Genomic DNA, 21,743 nt, shown 5'->3' on the forward strand with positions numbered 1-21,743 from the left:
GCATAAAAGAGCCAATTTCTCCCTATGAGTTTGGAGGAGCCCAAAGCAAGCAGTCCTGTGTGTATCTGTGCATGAGCTGGATCCCATGCTTGGCCTCTCAGATCTGGGGCAGGGTTGGTCTGGCCACTCCAGGACCAGCATCAGCCAGGTCTCAGCCCAGCACAGGCTGTGCACTCATCCTGGGCAAAGCCCCCTGGCACCAGCAGGTGCTCATTTGCAGGAATGCAATTCCCTGTCACCTCATCTCAGCATTTGGGCCTGGGATCATCTGTTTTAAACACATCAGACCCAGTCCCATGCCTTGGCAGAGCCAGCACAATTCCTGCCTGCAGTGCTGAGCTCCCAGGTGGAACACCCTTACATGAGATACAACCATGCCCTGCTTCAGCCTCTCTGCCTTTAACCCTCTCTCCTCAGGCAAATGATGATGTTCCCTGTTCCACGTTCAACTCCCCACTCAATTTATCTTGTTTATTGACCCAAGCAGAAAGTCAATGTTTTCTTCATCTGCCATTTGCTTTGATGGCAGCCAATTTGGTTCATCCAAAAAAAAAAAGAAAAAGAAAAAGACAAAAAACAAACCCAAATGCAACAGTGTTTAGCATCAGATTTCCCCCCCTCCCTTTCTTTCTTTTTCTTTCTTTCTTTCTTTCTTTCTTTTCTTTTCTTTTCTTTTCTTTTCTTTTCTTTTCTTTTCTTTTCTTTTCTTTTCTTTTCTTTTCTTTTCTTTTCTTTTCTTTTCTTTTCTTTTCTTTTCTTCTTTTCCCCTCCTTTCTATCTTTTTTTTTAGATTCTGATTATTCTTTTTTCCTGAACACACCTGGCCCTGGACACAGCTTGGCAGCCTTTGCTGTACGATATGGCTGCGGGCAAGGCTAAAAATGTGCAGCAATTACCCCACGAGCTGCAGAGCCAGGAGGGAGCCTGGGGGTTATCTCATTACAGGCAGGTGATGCTACAGTGCCCGTGCCCTCCTGGTGGGAGCTGTTTGCTTAGGAAATGTTGGCCTCTGGGGCTTTCATATGCATTTAGAGCTTTGTCTTTTCCTCAGAAATCCAAAGGTGATGCTTTGCAGCCATCTCCTTGATCAGAGCCTCCCAGGCTGTGGGCTCCGTGTTTGTGCTGGAGGTGGGATGTGGGATGTGTCTCTGATGGGATATTCATGGCACTGCACACCAGGAAAGGCTCGCTGAAGAGAACTGAAGGGGTGCCACAAGTGCAGGGCTAAACACAGGCTCTGCCCCAAGGAGTTGCAAGGTGGGATCAGTGTGTGGCTGCTTTGAGGTCTGTCCAGGCAGTGTCCACAGCCAGAGTGGCACAGCTTTGCAGGGGGAGGTAGAAGAGGAACCCTTCTGGCAGTGTGGGTGCAGTTTTAGGTAATAACCAAAGTGATTTTATGACATGTGCCTGCTACACAGGGTGGTCCAGACCTTCCCCAGCCACCAATCCCCATCACCTCCCCTCAGCCAGCAGTGGTGTCTCTCTGATCCTGGGCTGAGCTTGCTCAGGGATCCAAACCAGCACAAACCCCTCTTTCTCTCCAGGGTAGGAAACTCTTTGCCCTGAGATGCCAACATCTCCAGGCAAGGGTGGGATGGGTGCTGCCAAAAGCAGCAGCAGATCAGGTTGCTCCTCACCTCTGGAGTCCAGATCCATGGAGGTAATGTCCTCAGAAGGGCTCAGTGACCAGTGACTTCAAGAAGAGAATGCTGTCCATGTGACAAATCCACCTGTGCTCCACGGAGCTGCTCCTGGATGCTGGGCACCTTGGGAAACACAGTCTGCTTCAGGTGCCTAGATAAGAGCCAAGCCCTTTTGAAAAACCTGCCCAGACAGACAGAAAACCCAATGCAAATCTCACCCCAGGTATAAAATTAATTGGATTCTAACTTCAAAGAGTGCTTCTGGAAATGAGCTGTAAATAATCTGGTTGTGCCTCAGTTCCTCTGTCTGTGGACATTCATCTGGCTTTTTTAGAGCCAGTGAGTGTTGCTGATGGAAGGTGCTATATATAGCAGTAAAGCTATGCATATATAGATGCATGTGCATAAATGTATCCCTAGTAACTGGCCCAGGTGTGTGATGTTTTCTATAAATACAGCTGACAGGTCTGTTTCCCAAAAAAAGCTCACCTTTTTCTTCCTGTGGGCTCTCACCCCTCTCTTTGTGCAGCTCTCTGATGTGGGCTGCTTGCTTACCCCATGCCATGGCTGGAAGCCACAGAAGGTGGGATCTGGTGACCCCTGGGATGCAGAGGGGCTGGTGAAGGTCACCCAGGTGTGTGGGTCTCAGCGGGTCTCACCTGGATGGAGCTTTATGGCAGAGCTTGGTGCTGTTCCTGGAGCTGCACGAGCTTGCTGAGCTGTGGTGCTCTGAGCTGTGGTGTTCCAGGGCTGTCCTGCCTGCAGCCAGCATTCCTTAGGGATCTGCATTCCCAACACCCATTCCTGCCTGTGTGGAGATGGCTGGGCCCTGGCACCCAGTTTCTGAGGAGCTCAGTGCTGTCTGCTCCCAGCAGATCAATAGGAACATCTGTGAAAAATCAGAACATGGATATCTGATCCAGCAGCCCTGGCTGTTCCCTATTTATCTAATCTAATTCTACCAGCGTTTCTGAAGTGCTTATCAGCACCACATCTTGGTGCTTTATATATGTATTGGAAATGCCCCAGTCGCTGGGCAATGAGAGGGGATGAGTTTGGGCTGTGGCCCCTCTCTCTCCCAGTTTCCCTGAAAAATCCAACTTTTCCTCGTGAACCTCATTAATTGCTCCAGAATCACATCCAGAAGAGACCACTAGGACAAAAAGTTTGTCCAAAATATCCTGGTAGGTGTCAAAGGGAAGGAAAACCCCAGAGTCATTCATGCCTAAGCAGAAGCTGAAGTCTGAGTCCCAAGCTGGCATTTTCCAGTTTGCCATTGCAAAATGCTTTGGATGACGAAAGCCACCCATAGTGGATCTGTCCCATGGGGCAGTGTAGGACATTGCTGCTTCTGTGGGGCTGAGGAACTGTGCAGACATGGGGCCTAGGAGCAGGGGATGGATCCAGTACATGGGCTGGGCTCCTTCCACCTCCTCTCTTGTCTTTCTGGCTCCACCAGCAAGAAAATTCCCAATTTCTTGGCCAGGGAAGCAGGGTGGAGAGATGGAAAATGGCACAGCCAAACTCTTGTTTGTCTGGTTTAAATGGGAAAATCCTTTAGGTCATACCTTGGGGATGCTGAAGGAGCTGGGACCTGAAATCTTGGTTCGCTGATGGCTGGGAAGGGCAAAGACAGGGGGGAGGGTGGCTGGATGCTCCTGTTCTCTCCATGTGACCTCTCCACCTCTCCTGCTAGGAGTGGTACAGGTGAGGTGGAGGGGAGATGCCCAGAGCTCATCACAGCACTGAGTTTAATGGCAATTTTGCCATTAATGACTTTTTTTTTTTTTTTTTTTTTTCCCCCCCATGTGAATCTGTGTTGTATTTGAACCAGCCTAGGCAGGGCTGCAATCACTGCCTGGTACTGGGGTGGCCTGACCCATCTCATGATGTTTTCAGCCTGTAATAATTTAGGGTGAGAGATCTCAGGCCTCCTGTCTCAACTTTCGCTTGATTGCTTGTTTTTCTAAGATTTCTGTTTCTCCCTCCCAAGGCAATGCTGTTGCAGAGGATTGAGGCTGGCATTTTGTGGAGCATCCCTCTTTTAGAGAAGAACTGCCTTAATTTGTCCAGCTCAAAAGTGCTTTTGAAAACCTGGAATTGCTGCACACAGCGTGAAGCCTTGTTTGGTTTTAGCTGGGAGAGCCAGCAGCAATGCCCGAGCACAGAGAGAGCAGCTGGCCAAAAACACCGAGTTTGGGGCTGGTGGGGAAGGGGAGCTGGGAGAATAGGGGAGAGGAATGGGATATGCTGGGACAAGCAGTGAGAGGGCAGGGAGCAGTCGAGGAGGAGCCTGCCCAGGTGATTTTGCCCCAGGGAGAGCTCTGCCCACCAAAGGTGGAGTGATGCTGTGCCCTGCAGCTGCTGCAGGAAAATGTCCTCTTCTTCCACGCGAAACACCTTCCTCCCTGCCCCAAATAAAACCCCCAACAGCTCCTCTTTAGCAAATGTTATCAAGTTTGCAGAACTCCAGAGCTGAGAAGTGCCAGGGTCTGTTTGCTGGGCAGCCTTCAGGCAGCCCCTCTGTGCATATGCATTATGGAATCATCTTTAATGGAATGATCATATCCTAGTTTTTCACCTTTGCCTCACTCAGCACAGCTGATGAACCTGCTCTGGGAATGATCTGCATTAATGTGAAGCTGTAAAAACTTCAGCTGAAGTCAATGAGAGCTGTACTTTGAGCAGGAAAAGTGTCATTTAATGCTAAGCACTCTGAAAAATCACATCTAAATGTCTCAGATTTGGTGCACGTAAAAGAGTGGATGTTTTTTACATCGCTGTGCCTGTGCCTTGGCTCCCTATCTGTAAAATGGGGATGATAACAGGGAGATTGGGAACTTAATCACTTTATTTGTTGTGAAATACTGCTGCTTCTTGGTGTTGAGTAAAGCATAAGCAAGCCACAAGGAGCTAAATAATTGTGATGCAGAACAGTGCCTGGATAGAGTACAATAAAGTAGGAGCTATGTGTCCTCCAAGGAAGAGAAAACAAGATACTGAGAAGCTGAAGAGGAAGTCGTTTTCAGGAGGCTGAGAAGCTGTGGATGTTTCTTGGTACCCAGGGGTTGGGTTTGGGATGCCTAAACTGAGCTCTGGACTGTTTCAGCCATCCCAGGGCTCCTGGCTGCAGCCTGGCACCATCACCTTTGGCATTTGGAGAGAGATAGGTCCTTAGGATAACCCTCCTGGATGTGGTCTTGGAGTCAACACCCCCATCAAAGGCAAAATTGCTGGAGACTGCATTAAGGTTTTCCTGGCAATCTTAATTTTTAATTTCCTTAAGTTTTGGGTATGTGACCTCACAACCTTTATAATTTCATGCATTGCACTTTTTCTGTGTGCCCAGGCCAGTTTGATGGCTCTGTTTTTGGCATGCCTGATGTTCCTTTGTGTCCCCCTGGCAGTGCCCATTGTATCTGCTGGGGTGATCAGGGGGTACACAATGCTTGGCAGTGCTGGGTTTCCTCCTGGCTGGTGTCCCTGGGTGCTTGCTGTGGGATTTGTGTCCCACTGAGAGCACCTGCTGTGCTCCAGGCCCCTGTCCCATCCCATCCCATCCCATCCCATCCCATCCCATCCCATCCCATCCCATCCCATCCCATCCCATCCCATCCCATCCCATCCCATCCCACATCTTGCTGCCAAGGTTCCTGACACACAGGAACACTCAGCACCCTGGAAAGGCATCGTGCTGAATTTGGGATGGTTCACAGACCACAGCAGGTACCAACACATGTAATTCCCAGCACACTTTCTACCTGTGCTTTGCCATCCCTCTTCAAGCTCTTGTGCCTTTTCTTACCCTCCCAGCACTGACGTTGCCTGGGAGACTGAGCCAGCACCTCCTTCAATTCCTTTGGCTTGTGCAGAGTTGAAATCACAGCCACAACCTTCTCTGAAACAAGAAAAATACTCTTATCTAGTTTAATTTATCTGTGATACCCTGGTCCTTCATATGGCAGAGCTGTGGTGGCTCCCAGGGCGCTGCAGTGAGATGCAGGGTCTTTGTGAACCCAAACATCCCTTGGGATGTGCTTTCCTACCTCACTTTTATCCCAATGTGTTTGTTTTTGCTTTGCTTTGCTGTAATTAAATTCCTGGCCCTTCTGCTTGCAGAAGTGAGCTTCAACATGCTCTGGCACAGGGGTGGTTTTATTGAATCTCCAGCAAGTTATTGATGCTTGGTGGGGAATTTTTCACACTTTCAACCTCAAGGTTTTTGGGAGAGCGTTTTTGCAAGTGTTTATTATAGTATTGCCACAAGAAGCGAGACTACCCAGAAAATTTATAGCAAGCAGCTCATCAGCTGTGGAATGTCAGCACAGCACCGTTGAAATGCCTTCTCCAGTGTCACTCAAGTGAGGATGATTTCTCCCAGTTGAGGACCTGGATAGTGTTTTTTCTTCAAACCTTCCAGCACTATTACAGTGGCTGAAAAGTGCTTGTCGGTGTACTGGGCAGAAAATCACTTTTTTCTTACATGAAATAATAAATCTGATGCAGGCACAGCACTGGGACATCTGGTTAAAGACAGGAGCTTCAGTACGCCAAAGTTTCAGGCTGTGAAGTCTCCAAGTGAGAAGCTGCCACCACCTCATGAGCTCCTTCAGTGCTGGGGAGGGACATTACCATTTCCAGAGCATTCCATCTTGGTCAGTGTGTGAATGGACTTGCTTGGCTCATGCTTCAGTGCTGTAGGAGAGGGTTGCTGCATTTTCCCCAGATGCAGATATCAGGAAGAAATCCTTCCCTGTGAGGGTGGGCAGGCCCTGGCACAGGGTGGAATTCCCAGAGCAGCTGTGGCTGCCCCTGGATCCCTGGCAGTTCCCAAGGCCAGGTTGGACATTGGGGCTTGGAGCAGCCTGGGACAGTGGGAGGTGTCCCTGCCATGGCAGGGGTGGCATGAGGTGAGCTTTAAGGTCCCTTCCAACCCAAACCATTCTGTGATCCATGACTGAATGATCTAGGGATGCAAGAAAGGGCTGTGGAGAGAATGGTCTCTTGCTGCAGGCAGAATGAAACATATGCAGTTGCATTTAAATTGGAGACCACTTTTTTCAGGTGATCATTTATTGCAAGTTCATTATAATTTGGGAGTTTAACTGGGTGGTTCTGAGTACAGAGCAGACAAGCCTGTAGTGCAGCAGACCCATCTGGAATTGTAGTGTGAATGTGGGAAGTGCTAAAAGTACTAAAAATAACTTGGAAAACATCTTCAGTTGGCCATCCAGCAGCAGTAAGCACTTTCCATCCCCTTCTCTTGTTGCCTTGGCTGCCTGTCTTAAATGTGAATAAAATGATTACCCCCAGTGTACAGAAGCTGGGAGCAAAAATGAATGTTTGTGACACACAGGGGATCCTGGGAGGGGACTCCCTTGAGGAAGGGGTTTGCCTTTGCTGAGGGCAGGAATGCCATATGATGGTGCTGGGGCTGCAGGTGGTGGCACCAAGGGGTCCCAAAGGCTCTACTTGCAGCCGAGGTCCCAGTCCCATGGGCTGATCAATTATTTGCTTCTGAATCTGGGCTTTGCAGCTGCAGCTTGAGGTTTTATTGGTTATATATAATTATAAAAAATGTGATTATGAGTTTTGCAATACACCCTCAGCTGGGATCCGTGTGTCGCTCACCCTCTGTGCCCATTTCTGTGATGAATTTTCCAGGGCACTGTGGGAGAGCTGCTCAGAATTGCTCAGGCAAGCAGCAGCTGGGCTGAAAAATGCAGAATCAGGATGTAAATTGTTCTGTCCTGGTTTGCAAGTGCAGCAGCTCTGAAGTTCCCTGTTCAACAGAGCAGGGAGCAGCACAAGGTGCTGGGCATGAGCCCTCCTGGCTGGGCTGTGTGGGTGGTTCTGGGTGAAGCTGCAGGTGACACAGCATCACACCCTATGCTGACAGTGGGTTCTGACTCTAGAAACTCTTGAACCTCAAGCTCCCACCCTGATATATCTCCAAACCCAGCTCAAGGAGCAGACGGCACTGGCTTAGTCTCCAGCTCACATTCATTTTTTTTTTATTTTTCTCATCCATGGTGAACTTTGTAAGGCACTGAAGTCTTTAACCATTAGCAGGCAATAAAAAGGGGCAGCAGAGTTGGATAACACCCACTAATCCCCTTCAGGATGAGCTAGAGAGAAGAGCCACTGCAAAGCTCTGGAGCTTATTCTGGGATGAGTGCTTTAGAGGCTTTGAGAATTGCTTGGTGTTGGTATTTCATGAATAAATAACCCCCAGCAGTATTTGTCAGTGAATCTGCTTCATTAATGAGACCTGGAATAAAGGAAGAGAGTGGAGAAAAGTGTTTTTGAGGGAATCCAGGTGAGTGCAGGTGGTAGGAGGTGGAATGGGGCTGTGTGAGGATGGGTGCCGTGGTCTGCACCATGGGAGCAGAGTCAGGAGAGGAGCCCTGCTCTGCTGCACCACGTGGAACATTTGTGCCATGAGACGTTGATAGAAAATTGGGTTTTACTGATGCTGGGTGTGTGTTCAGAGGGCTGTGGCAGGGAGGGGCATGTGTTTAATTTATAATTATATCATTTGTGTGTCAGCAGGTGTCTTTTGGAGAGTTAAAGAAAAAGTGTGTGTGTATTCACATATGCTCATGGGCTTGTGGAGAGGATCTGACACCAGAAATTAGGTTTCTCTCTCTAAAATGCCCTTTCTGACAAGACCTGGCTTCGGTTCAGTGACGGATTGCCCCATCGTCCCAGCACACCAGGTGCTGAGCCCTGCCTGCTTCCTGGGTCCTGGCATCTGGGTCCAGACAGGGCCACCAGCAGCTCCCTTGGGCTCTTTGATATACTCAGGACATGGAGCCTGTCCTTCTCCATCCTGCCCTGTCAGAACAGATCCAGAGCTTAGTCACTGAAATCCAACACGGAGAGATAGAGAACAAGAGCTGTTCTTTTGCAGGCAGCTTGTTACTGCAGGGAAAGTGATTCATCCATCAGGGCTGGTCTAATCTGGCACCCGGGCAATGGTGGGGATGGCTGTCCCCAGTGGGCTCCCTGCAGTGGTGGCCAGATGCTGCCATAGCTCCTCAAGCGTCCTCTGCCTTGTCTCACTGCGTTCTCTCCAGGGCTGGCTCTGGATTGTGAGAACAGGAGCCCCATACAACACGCAGGGAAGGACAGGCAGGGTCGAGGCCAGAGCTGTGTGGGTAGAAAGTTGTCTGCTCCGTGCCTTGTGTGGCCACAGAAGGCAGGTAATTAATGACTGCTCTCCATTCCCAAAATTAAATGAGCCACTGAGGCTGGCAGTGCCAGGGGCTGGGCAGCACCTGCCTGCACTGAGCCGGGCTCCTGCAGCCCCTCCAGAGGCTGATCAAAGTGGAGCTTGTTCCCAGCTGGCTCCGAGCAGCACATCAGCCTCTCGTCAGCTGCCTTGCCCTGCCAGGGCTCTGTGCTGAAGGGAAGCTCCTCTCATGGAACGATGGCTGACACAGAACCGATCCTGCCGAGCGTCTGCCCTCACCCTGCTCCTCTCACAGGTGACCCTTGCACACTTCCCTGTGGCTCTGCTGCCCAACTTCCCAGCAAGGATAATATTTTAATACACTTAATGGCTCATTCCAGCTCACCAGCACTTCCTAGGCTTTGGCAGGGTTCATCCATTATGGCAGGTTTTGGAGAGTGAGTTTCTCGTTCCCATCCTCAGCCCTCCCAAGGGCAGGAGGTTGGTTTGTGCTTCCAAGTTTTAATTAAAGCATGACAAGCTGCCCTTGCCAGCCCCAGCCTGGTGCCATGTGGGATTAGCTGATGCCTCCTGACAGAATTCTGTCTCTGGAGCAATCCCATGCAAGATCCGTACGCCAGGATCTCCTTTCCACCACCCAAAGCAGCTGTAGCTCCTCAGTTTCTCCTTCCAGAGATGTGGGCAGTTTGGTGGTTTAATGGAAAAGCCAGGAGGGAGGATGGGAGTATGGTTCTCCTTGCTGTCCACCCACAATGAGAAACCCCCTGGGAGGACCAGATGGGGCTGAACTTTTGGGGTGGGTGGTGGAGGAGCTGTCACGCTTTGTTGGGTTTGGCTTTTTAAAAATAATTCTCCCTATGTTAATAAACAGTGTTTTAGTTAGTAAATAATATCCCCTTCCTCCCCCCATCTCTCCAGCAGAAATATGTGCCCTGATCTAATATATCCTGCCTTTCTCACTGCCTCATTTCAGAGGAGCTGCAGATCCTGGTGGGAACAGAGTGCTGATAGAAAACGGCCTCTAAAGATATTTGAAACATGACCAAGAAAGGACAGAGGGAGATTCATATCCAAATATACTGGAAAATCTAGGAGGTGGGCCAAGAAAGGGAGAATATCAGAAGCTTGATTGCTACGAGTGAAAAGTTAATTGGGAAGCATTAATTGGGGTGAGAGCGGGCAGCACAGCCATGAATTTGCTATGTGAGGCACCACGGTGAACACGGAGTTATGGACACGGATAATTCATCCACCCCAGCCCATGGGGATGTGCCAATTTGGTATTTCTAACTGCTTCTAATGGTGTTTTCCTTGTTTAAAGTCCCAACTTTTGAAATTCTGTGATTCCCTTGAAATCCAGAATCTAAAAAAATCACCATGTCAGTACTGCATAAGGCTTTATTTGGGTTTGGTCTCAGGAGTTTCTAGCCCTTGAGCTTGCAGGGAAAAGCTTGGTTATACCCTAAAGCAAATTTAGGGGAGGAAAATATTTTTAAAAAATAATAAAAAAACCCACCCAAAACAGCACAGCAATTGATTTATTTTTAAAATCTCATCATTTTGGTGCCAGTCGCATTATATTCTTTTTTAATGCCTGACTCATGGTTTTCTTGAGCATTCGGTGTTGGCAGGGCTGTGTGTGTGAGTGTGATGGTGTGTGAGCTCAGGGGCCCTCTGCTGATAGAGAATGCAGGGCTACTTCCAGGCAGCACTGCTGTGGCCCTCCAGGGCTGATGAATATTCCTGTACTGCTGTTTCATTGCTGTTTTCACATTAAATCACCCCAAAAAGGAGCACTAAGCTGAGCAGTGGGTCATTGTGGTGATGGCTGAGCAGGAGAGAGGCTCAAGCAGAATGAACCATGCTGTGACTCCCAGCACTGCCTCTGGGGTATTGAGGTCAGAGGGGTCAGGGTTAATTTGCAGCCTCCTGTGTGTAAAGATCTAATAAACAACCTGTGGAGGTCGTGTCTGTCACTATCAGTGACTTGTTCTGTGACCTTTCTCTCTCTCTGATCACTTTGTCTCTCTCCTGCCAGTAATGGGTGATGGGTTCTGTTACCCAGGATTGGTTGTGGGTATTGCTTAACATGTAAACTGTGCTTTGAAGTTGAAAAAATATCTTGGAGATGCCTAAAGCTCTTGACAAGCATCTGTGTTCCTTTTGCAGGAACCCAGCAGAAGGCAAAGTGCCTGAATGCTTTGTCACAGGGGAAATCTGCTGTGTGTGCAGCTCCAAGAGACAGGGCTGGGAGCTTCCTACGGCTTCACAGGGCCTTGGAATTACTTCTAGGTGCTCACTCTTCTTGTCTGAGGGGTGTCACAGCAGAGCAATGCCTGGGGCATTGCCCATCATGGGTTGGAGCACAGCAACAGAGCTGTGCCTGCACCCATCCCTGCCTTATCTGCTCCACATCCCCATCCCAGCAAGCATGAAGCCAAGTTTCATGTGCCTTTCCAACTCTGGCAGTGTCCCCTGGGTGGATGTGGGTGATGGTGGTGGACAGGGTGTGGATGCTCAGGGAGGCTTGGCCCAGCTATGAAACATTCAGGAAGAGTTTTATGGCTATGGTTTTGGTCTAGTGTGAGGTTAGATTAACACCCAGCTCCAGGCTACCAATAAAACATCTCCTTGATGCTAGTTTGCATAAAACTGGTGAATAATATCTTTGAAACCCCATGACTGGTTGCTTCTATGAAGGGTGCCAGGGTTGTGCAGCAAATTTATTGTACAGCATAATCACAAAGCCCTCATTTCCTTGGGAAGTTTCCTCTGGCTCTGTATCACTTATCAGGATGCAGGGATTTTGCCAGAGCAGCTCTCTGTGGATTTCCATGCCCATGCAGTGCTCTATCAGCTCCCTGCCAGCCCTAACGGTGCCTTTTCTCTCCAAGGGAAGAAGCGATGCTGTCCACCTACTTTGAAACCATCAATGACTTGCTCTCCTCCTTCGGGCCCGTCCGGGACTGCTCCCGCAACAACGGCGGCTGCACCCGCAACTTCAAATGTGTTTCGGATCGCAAGGTGGACTCCACGGGCTGTGTGGTACGTGCTGGGGCTGTGGGGTGGGTGCTGGGGCTGTGGGGTGGGTGCTGGGGCTGTGGGCTACATACTGGGGCTGTGGGGTCTCCAGGGCTGGCCTCTGGTTTGGGGACAAGCCAGAGGGAGACGTGACCTGCTCCTGCTTCCTATGGCTGAGGGCATGTATGTCCTGGGACCTTCATGGCAAACCATAAATTCCTTAAGGACTCCAGGGAAGCAGCAGCTCAGGTGCTCAAATGAACAAAAGAAAAAAAAAATGCTTGAGACTGATGGTCATTTTCCTGCTTGTCAAGAAGCAGGGGTAGAAAGCTGCCTCTCTTTTTTTCCTGCTTTGTCCTTCCCAGTGCAGAAGAAAGATGAAGCATACCCCCACCCTATCCACCTCCAGGCATCTCTGACACCCTCAGAGTCTTGATTTGTTTTTGAACGTGTTGATGTCTTGCCAAACAATCTACTGAGTCCCGGATTTTGCAGAGTCCAGATGATCTAGACCCTAGAACATTAGTTTTGGTCGGAGGCTCTGAATCATAGAATCCTAGAAGGGGTAAAGGTCATCTTGTCCTGGCCCCCAGCCGCGGGCCGGGGCACCTTCCACTCGATCGGGTTACCCAGAGCCTGGTCCAGCCCGGCTGGGAGCAGTTCCATGGATGTGTTCCCAGGCACTGATGCCCAGAGGGGTTTTGCTGTGCTTCCAGGGAGCAGCAGAGCTCAGACCTCGCCCAGCTCTAACCCATCTCACCTTGACATCAAAGTCATCCCTTCCCTGCGTGAGGAGCCTGTGGGAATCCACAATGATGTGCAGAGACACAGTACAGAGCCTTGGGAAGTGAGGCAAACCTGGAGCATCCCTTCCTGTCTGTTGTTGAAGCCCCTGCCTGCCAGGAAGCCGTGGTGACCCCCGAGGGGTCCAGAGCTGTCACTCACCCCACCGACCCCTGAACCCCACATTCCCCGCTCCTAAACCCCTAAAACCTCTCATCTCACTGCAGGCACGGCCCCTCGCCACATCCCTCCCCTCTCAGCAGAGACAGGAGATAAGTGTCTCTTTATTTATTGAAGATGTTTGTACACGGCAGCTGGGAAAGGTCAGGCTGGAGCCGTGCTGTCCCGGGGGGGAGGCGTTTTCATTATCCCCTTCTCAGGTTGCTTGTTAAGGCCATTTAGTACGACAATCTGATGTGTCACCAGCAACGCCTGGTGCCATCTCCCCCTTACCGCTCTTCTCCCCTTCCTCCTTTCTTTTCCAATTTCCATTTTTTTCTGTCCCCTTTTCCAGGGAACAGCTGCCTTTCTAGTCTTTTAGGGGTTTTTCCCCTTTTTAAATTTATTTTGCTCTGAATGCCAACGTGCTTGCCAGGCACTGTCAGAAGCAATCAGGGCTCTTATCACCTCATGCCTCTGGGAAGCGATGCCTCTTTTTAAAGTCAGGATATATTAAGATAGAAATTGTCAATACAGTGCAGACCTAGTGCTGGCATGTGAAAAGGCAGGAAAGGAAAACCGTGTCACTTGGGGTAAAGCTTCTGTAAAGCCTGACTGAGGCTGTGTGTAAAGAGAATGTATGGTGAGGGAAGAAGGGAGGAGCAGCAGGAGCATTCTCCTGAAGGGCGTCCCCTCCTCAAGAGCTTTGGGTGAGAGGTGACACTTGGGGACCACAGGAACCCCCCCATCCTACACACCGCACCGGGCTCCTGGGGCCATGCATGCCTTGGGGACAGGAGTCAGTCTCTCCCCACTCTGCTCTTCACCCCTTTTTCTCCCCACTGCAGGAGCATCAGACTGCTCTGTCTCTCTCCACAGCTCCCAGTCTTGGGGTGAACTCCCCAGTCCCAGCCTGAGGACAGCAGAGCTGGGCTGCCCAGGGGGAGTGTGGGGACAGCCGCTGCATCTCAGCCCCAGCCCTTGTCTCCCTGCTTGTCCCTTGTCAGCCCATGCTGCTTCCCAGCCTTCACAACCCTGTGCAACGTTTTATTCTCTGACCTGTTGTCAGGACCTGTTGTCCCTAGCGAAGGAGGGGTATGAGGAGAGGTGTGGAAGGAGCTGTCCCCGTGTTTCTGACCGTGCTCTATGACCATTTTCCAGGGAAAAGCCTAATGGGTGGGCTGGCAGCACAGCCCCCAGCCCCCAGCCCTGGGTGGTGCTCATGGTGCTGAGTGGGATCGGAGGGGCTGGGAGCAGTCTCAGAGCTCACACAGGCTCGGTTTGAGACATTCTGGTACTTTCTTTGCCCATCTCTGTGCTGCCCCTCTTCATTCCACTCCTAATCCTGGAGCCAGCTGGGTGTGAACTGGGCTTCCAGTGCAAGAAGGGATGGGGTCATGTGCTGCAAATTTTCAGGGATGTCAGTTAGTTTTGAAGCTGAACTGCTGTGAACTCAATTTGCCAATTTGGTAAGTGCTATGGGCAATATCGGGATGTAATTTAATTAAGCTATCCCCTTTTTATAGAGTTCAGGGAGCATTTGCCTACTAATTTTAGCGCTAGGTTTGCTCCAGCTTTGCTCTGGATACAGATTCACAAATCATGACATGTTGTTAATCTCTACCAGTCAACAGTTTATTAATTTGCTGAGGACCACAGAAGTATATAATCAGTGGTTCATCAATCAAGGCTAAATCCAACAAATGTTCCAGGCAGGTACTGAACATAAAATGTACATGCAGCCTTGTAAGCAATTAATGCACCACAGAGCTGGAGAAGAGCAGCTCAAACAGGGAGCAGCACAAATCTCAAAGATCTCTTATTCCTTTTATATATAATCACCATCATCTGTTACCAGTTCCTTCATGCCCTTAATACGTCTTCCAGTAATTCTGGGAGGACTGGGATGCATTTATCTCCGGGTTTTTTTAGCAGTGTGGGCTCTGCCATTACTTAATTGTTCGGCCTTAAAAGGTCTCGGTTAAAAAGGCGAGGATGGAGTCCTTGCAGCTTGTGCTGGAGTTTGGCTGAGTCTCCTTGGGCTGATGATGGAGAGGAAAGAGGGTGTCGCTTTGCTCAGTTAAAATCCTACTTTTTAGGCATCATCTGAAGACCCCAAATCTGCAGCAGGGTTCCCACCCATAGGCTCCCCACCTGCCATCCCCCCCTTCCCATGGGATCCCTTCCCCCCTCCCTCCCATCTCATGGTTTTCTGTTAGTTTTATGTGCACCCAGTAGATGGCATGAGTGCATAAAGGGTTTCTGTAGTTCTTTTCTTATCGGAGGCCTTTTTTTTATTCAGGTAATTTTAAGAATTATCAGCTGCAACCTTGCCAAGACCTTGACATCACTAACTGGAGCCTTGTGTTTGAGTCCTAACATAACCTAAGAGCCTCCAGGCTCTAAAAAAATACCTGTTTCCATGCTGCTTTGTTGTTGTTGTTGTTCTCTAGAACAGCTGATGGACCTGGTCAAGCTGTGGGAATTTCCCAAGAAAACAAAATCCCAATGAATTTCTCTGAATCCAGTGATTCTGCATGTTGAGTCCAGTGTGTGTTTTGTACCATCGTGCAGGAATCACAGCAAACCAAAAGAAAGTGGGCTAGAGGAATAATTAAAACTACATCCTATAAAGGAAATATTATTGATCTTTTCTGTTGGCACTGTGGTAGCCGCAGAGCCTGGAGGGAGGATACTGAAGGAGGGGAAATGCTTAACCCTCATGTGTAGGTGATTTATAATTTGAGATGAAAACCTGTGAATTGGCCCTGAGAGACTGAAGTAAACACCTGCATCATGCCTTAAATTCAGGTTTCCCCAGCTGTCTCTCAGATTGGCTTTGGTTCCCAGTGCCAGTTCTTTCATCCACCTGAGGAGAAAGGGGGGGGGGGGGGAGGGGTTACTTCCATGTACTGCCCCGTGGCCAGGTGCATTTTTGAGCCTGGAAAGGCAAGATTGCAGCTTTCTTATTTACTTATTAAATAAGAAGGATAGGGTCGGTTTGTTTGGTTGTTTTTTTATTTTTCTCCCATAGGAATGGGAGCTATGGTCTTATCACACGAGCTGGGCCAGGAGGTGCTCTGTTCTCTTCCAGTGCATGTTAAACATCCTCAGCATCACTGAGGGAGGAGGCAGCAGCGGGTCCAGGTGTCTGAGCCCCATGGGGCCTCCCAGGACGGGGGCTCCTCACCATGAGGACCACCTGGAGAAGCAGAAGGGCATGAGCTGCCTGGTTGGGGTGAGGATGGCAGCTCTGGCCAAGAATGATCAGAATTAGCCCCTGGTTTGTTTAAGGTGTGAGAGATCTGACTGCAGTAAGGGGGGCACTGGTGTGGTCTGATGGTTCTGCAGAACTGGGTGCCTGCAGACATTTTTGAGGCATATCAGAATGCTCCAGGAGCCGAGGATGTTGCAGGTGGATGTGGAAGGGCTAAATGGCTGGAATGGCTGTGCTCCAGCAGCCATCCCACCCTGGGAGAGGTGTTAGCAAGAGCTGGGGGAGCCTTGCCCAACCCGGGCACTGGGTGCTGCTGTTCTGTACAGATGTGAAATCCTGCTCATCCTCACTGGCCCCCCTCTCACAGGCTCAGATCCCTCTGGCAGGGATTTATTTCTAGTCTGAGCAAGAAGAAAGTGTGGTTTGCCTGCAAGAGTGATCTGAGCTGTTTCCCCCTGCGATGGTGGGGTCAGCCCATCACAAAGGAGGGAATTTGTCTGGCTCAGCAGGATGAAGGAGGGAGATCATCTACCAGAGAGTCACTTAATGAAGTTGTGGCCTGCGGTGACACTGGTGTGCTGTTGGTCCCAGCCTCTGTAGACACAGAAGGAGGAGAAATTTGGCATGGTCCACACAGGCATATAAACCTTAGCACAGCTTGTTTGGAGCTAATCCTTCCCTTGCTCTCTCCCAGCTCAGAATGATGGGCTGTTCTCGCTGCTGCAGAGTATGGCAGAAAAATGGCTTAATTTAAGAGTGTAACCATTCTGGGGAGAAATGGGATTAGAAATGAAGGAGCAGGGCAGTGGCTACTTCTTTCTTCTCCTCCTTCCAGCACAAGTCGCCAGAAGTGGCTTAGACCATGGAAGGATGTTTTGAAATTATGTGGGTGATGCTGAGAATGTTTTTTTTTTTTTTTTTTTTTTTTTTTCCTGTGGGGAAATGTGTTGCATACATGAAAATTCCAAAATACTTCAGTTCAAAACATTTCCTTTATATAAAGGAGAGCGGAATGTTTAATTCCACCATTATCATCTGGAGTTTTGTTTTATATTGCTTTATCCCAGTGTACAGCCTGAAATAAAAACAAAATTAAGTGATGGAAACCAAAACATTTCAACCTTGTCAAAATTAAATGCTCTCCTAATTTCCCAATGAGTTTTGAGATGTAATTGATGGAATCCCACAAAGCACTTAAGCTTCATCAAATCTGCATTTTTCTGACAGTCAATTGTTCATTGAAAAACAAAAACTTACCCATCCCTGCCTTGAGAGGCACCTAGTTAATTATGGGAGAAATGCACATGCAGGGAGGGAGATGAGGAAACCAGTCTCTCCTAACCCCTTTAAAATCTTGCTTGCTGGCTCCCTGGAGCAGGAGCTGACTCCTTTTGCACATTGTGGTTGGAAGCAGAAGCCCCCTGAGCTCTACAGCAAGCCCCCCTCCAAGGAACCTGTGGGTTTGGATTTTATCTCATTAATCCAGGTAAATACCTGTGCTGAAAATGGGATTTGAGGGAGAAAGAGGAGGAAAGGGTGGCAAAGGCTGTTGGGGTCGATGGTGGTGGGAGTAAACCACCTGCCTGCCTTTGGTTTCAGAGGGGTTTTGCACCTTGTGGGCAAGGGGCAGCTGGTTTAAAAGCAATTGGAATAGCTCAGGAAGCACCAAGGTGAGCTGGAGGTCTCTGCCTGCACAGGGAAGGAGTGGTTTGGATGATAAAAGCCCTATTTTCACCAGTAGTGGCTTTTTCAGAGGTGTTCTTGAGGGCTTGGCTGATGCCCCTCTGCTCCTCACCTGATTGGGATGCTTTGTGTGCTGTGGTCACAGCTGGCTTGGGGCTTTGGGATTGGTTTGGGATATAGGATTTACTGTGTGATGTTGTGGCTGGACTGACAAGTGAGTCATGTGGGACAGGGGTTGAATTTCAGTTTTCCCAAAGGTTTTTAGAGGTGCCAGCTTCTGCTGTGACTGAAAATGCCCTGATAGGCAAGAGACACCAGCACACCCCAAAATGGGCTGTTGGTGGCTTCTGGAATGGAAGCAGATTTCCTTGCTCCAGGAACACTTCTTTTTGTGTGCAAGGCATCCCACCAGCTGCCTGAAACAAATCCCTCCCACTTGGAACTGAGGTGCAGACATACACAGAGTGACTTGCCTGAGAGGGTTCACTGGAGTGGTGGCCAAGGGGAGGAGATGCTGCCTCATCTCCTAGGGCTGCCATCTCCCCCATGGATCCCCCATCCCACTTTCACAGAGGGACCAGGCTGAGAAGCACAAGCAGCATGTTCTTGGGAGCCTGCAAGACAGATGGGTTTGATTTTTCTAAGGCTAAAATAATGATTGATGATCTTTAAAGGGAAAAGGAAGCAGGGGAATGGGAGGGAGGGGAAAAAGAGTGGGAAGATAATGACTGTTATTTCAGAAAACTGTTCTAATGTTCCCCTCTGGGAAGGATGTTCCCCCTCAGCAGGGTGTCAGGAAGGGCTCTGCCACAGCTGGGGCTGGTGAGCACTTCCCTGCCCTGAGGAGGCTCTGGAGAGCCCTTTAGCAACCAGCATTTTGGCACTGTTTTACCAAAATATTGGAAGAGGAGGGATAAATCTCACATACAAAGACTGAGCTGCATACAGCCAGGCTCTGTCCTGCTGCTGCTGAGGAGCTTTGCACACCAGGGGCCTTCTGGGTCAAGAAAACAAAGACAGAATAAGCTAGAATTGTCCAAATACACACACACACATACATATATAGACACAGAGGGGTTTACTGCATTTGTATCATTTCTGAGCTCCAACAAGCAAATAAATACATGCCAGTGTATAGACAGGAGCTCATTAGAATGCTGGCACTTGCTTGTACCTCAGCAGTGCCTCGGATTAATGGTTTTGTCTCATGCTGAGGAGGTTCCTCGGTGAGGAGCGAGGATGCCTCAGCACAAAGGGGGGTCATTAGGGCCTTTGGAAATGGTCCTTGGTGCTCTGTGGCACTGAGCCACCAGCTGATTGTGTTCCCTCCTGCCAGCAGTGCTAGGGATGCAGCTTGGGGTCCTGGGTGGCACTTCTGGAGGCACCCAGGCATGAGAATGGTACCTGGAGCTGCACTGGGAGCAGGGTGTGGTGGCAGATTCCCTCTGTGGTTTTAAGAGCAGGGGGAATTCAGGCTCCTCTGTACCCAGAGCATTGCCTCCAGCATCTGACACAGAAATCTCTGACTAGAAGGCTGCTGTTATTGAGAAAACAGAGTGGAATAACAAAAAGGGCAGTTTACTCTCTACAGAAACACTTTATTAAGTATTCTGGTTTTTTAAACTTAATAATGGAGGGGAAGAGCTGAGCTGAGCAGCTCTGGCAGGCAGCTCAGTTGGAGGAGAGTGAATGTGCTCCCATCTGGGGATCCATGTCAGTAATGATTTGCCTTCAAGTGACCCCTTGCCTGTCTCCCTGCTAATGAGCTTTTGCAAACGAGAAAGTGAGCAAAGGCTCCTTTTTTTTTACTATACATGAGCAGGGACTTGTTCAAGTATTTATTTTCCTAAGGCACAGTCTCACACAGGTTCTGTTGTGTGCTTGTGTTCTTTGCCCCTGAAGGTGATCCAGGTGATCCTGTTGTGTTTGCTCTGGCCATGCTGGGGATGCTGCTGGTGGTGATGGGCAGAGCTGCTGTGCCCAGCCCTGGTGGCAGGAGGCCACACACTGTGCTGGGGTAACATCAGTGGGCACAGACATCCAATTTTGTTGCAAACCACAGCCCCTGTTTATTGGTGAGGCTGGATCTGGTGTATTCCCAGAGGTGGCTGTGGCCATGTGGCAGCAAGCCCTGCCAAATCTGCCACTCCATGTCACCTTGGAGATGTCATTTAAAAACGAAAAAAAGCCTGTTTTGCAAAACGGATGAAAATAGCATTTCCTATTCAGCACATCCATTCCCTGTGTGTACTCAAAATTCATTTGCTGACTGCCATCACAGGAATAAGGACCTGTGTGCTCTGGGATCAGAAGGCATGTGCTGGTGTCCAGCTGTGCCATCAGCCAAACCATGTGGAGCTGCTTGTGGTTCCTTCTCCTCAGACCCCTTGGCAGCAGCAGGGTCAGAGCATTGGAGCTGAGGGTCATGTTTAGCCTTCAGAACCTGTGTTATCAATGCTAACATACAACAAGAAAAGAAAGTTTTCTTTTCCGATGCCAAGGGCAATTTTCAGGTTTGTCTGTTGGCACAGGGAAATCAGTTCACTTCTGCATAGATGGAGTGGATTTGCAAAACCGTAGAATTATATTTGTATGGTAACACCTTCTCCTTGGATTTTGAGCAGAACATGAGCTAGAGTCTCCCCCTGCATCTCCTTGTCCTCTCCATAGCATGGATTAAGCCCCAGACCCTTTTCCCAAGCTCTGAGCTGTATTTCCTGGTCAGATCCATGGATAAAGGATAGGCTGGGAATTGGAAGTGAACGCATGCAATATGAGTCTAACGTGGTGAACCACAAACAGCTTTTCCTTTTGAATTGCTGGGTAACAATGTGTGGGATCTCTTTGCTACTGTGGTAAATAAATCCATGCCTCGTGTGGATGAGGGGTGTGCAGAGGTGTTTGACCAGGACCTGCTGGGGCACCAGCTTTCCTCCCTCCAGGACGGGGCGTGCCACCCGTGCTCGCCCAGACAGAGTTATTGACCGAGTTGCTTATTGATTTTGCAATCATTTTCCAACAGAGCCCCCCGTCCTGTGTCACTGCCAAGGCAGATCGCAGATTGAACTGCACCTAAATTGATGGGGCATTGATTAAAACTCACAGTAATTATTGGTTCTTGCTGCCCAAGCCAGGCAAATCAATGTCAGCAAGAACAGATCTGCTCTTTTATAAAAGCCCAGTGAACGCAGAGCGAGACCTGGCTTTCCAAGCCCATCCAGAAGCCCAGGCTGATCCATCAGGGGGTCAGGATTAGCACAAACTGGCTTTTTCCATGGTCATTTGACTCCTGTGGGCAAGAACATAATTGCACTCAAATGGACTTCAGATTTCTCCTCACTCTGATTTATTGGTGGGACATCCCAATGGGAAATCCTCTGCTCCAGGGGCAGGGAGGTGTGTTACAAAGATTTATAGGCCCAGAGAAGCTGTGCCTGCCCCAGGAAGTATCCAAGGCCAGGTTGGACAGGGCTTGGAGGAACTTGGGATACTAGGAGGCATCCCTGCCCATGACAGGAGAGTTAAGCTGCTTTTTAAGGCTCCCTCCAACCCAAACCAATCTGTGATTTGTTGTGCTCAGTAATTGCTTCATCCACCTATTCATCCCTGCAAAACCCTCCATGAAGAGGCTGGTGTTGCCTGGCCAGTACTAATTGCCAAGTTTCCTGATTCCCCTGGCCCACCTGAGCTGGGATACATCCTGTGTTTTCACGTTTGCTCCCAAAGCTTTCTCTCCCTGGAGAGCTCTGCGGTGCAGCACAGTAGCTGATTGGAGAGCTGGCTCTGCTCTGGGCAGGGATGGATGTGGAGAGACAGGAGTGCTTTCTTTTGCAAATGCTGTGCTGAGCTATTTGCCTGCTGTAATTAATGAGTATTAGGATGCATAATTATGAACTGAAAGGAAACACGTTTCGTGGCGATTAAGAGCCAAAACTGGAGGAATATCCCAAGGGTGGCCTCGAGCAGAGTAGGACGAAGAGAGGGAGGGCTTTGCTGACCCACTAACCTGGTCACTGGGAAAGAACCATCTTCTTCCTCTGTG

General features: G+C 49.4%; 1 protein-coding gene across 1 annotated transcript in view; it reads left to right on the forward strand.

Moving 5' to 3' along the window:
- ASTN2 (astrotactin 2) overlaps window positions 1-21,743 on the forward strand; it is a 315,039-nt gene that overhangs the window by 154,692 nt on the left and 138,604 nt on the right. Inside the window, exon 11 of the mRNA XM_062505713.1 lies at window positions 11,733-11,883. Within this exon, the coding sequence (XP_062361697.1) occupies window positions 11,733-11,883 (151 nt within the window). The remainder of the gene's footprint in view (window positions 1-11,732; window positions 11,884-21,743) is intronic.

Source organism: Cinclus cinclus, chromosome 19 (genome assembly GCF_963662255.1).
Source record: "Cinclus cinclus chromosome 19, bCinCin1.1, whole genome shotgun sequence".
In the NCBI taxonomy this organism is placed as follows: Eukaryota; Metazoa; Chordata; class Aves; order Passeriformes; family Cinclidae; genus Cinclus; species Cinclus cinclus.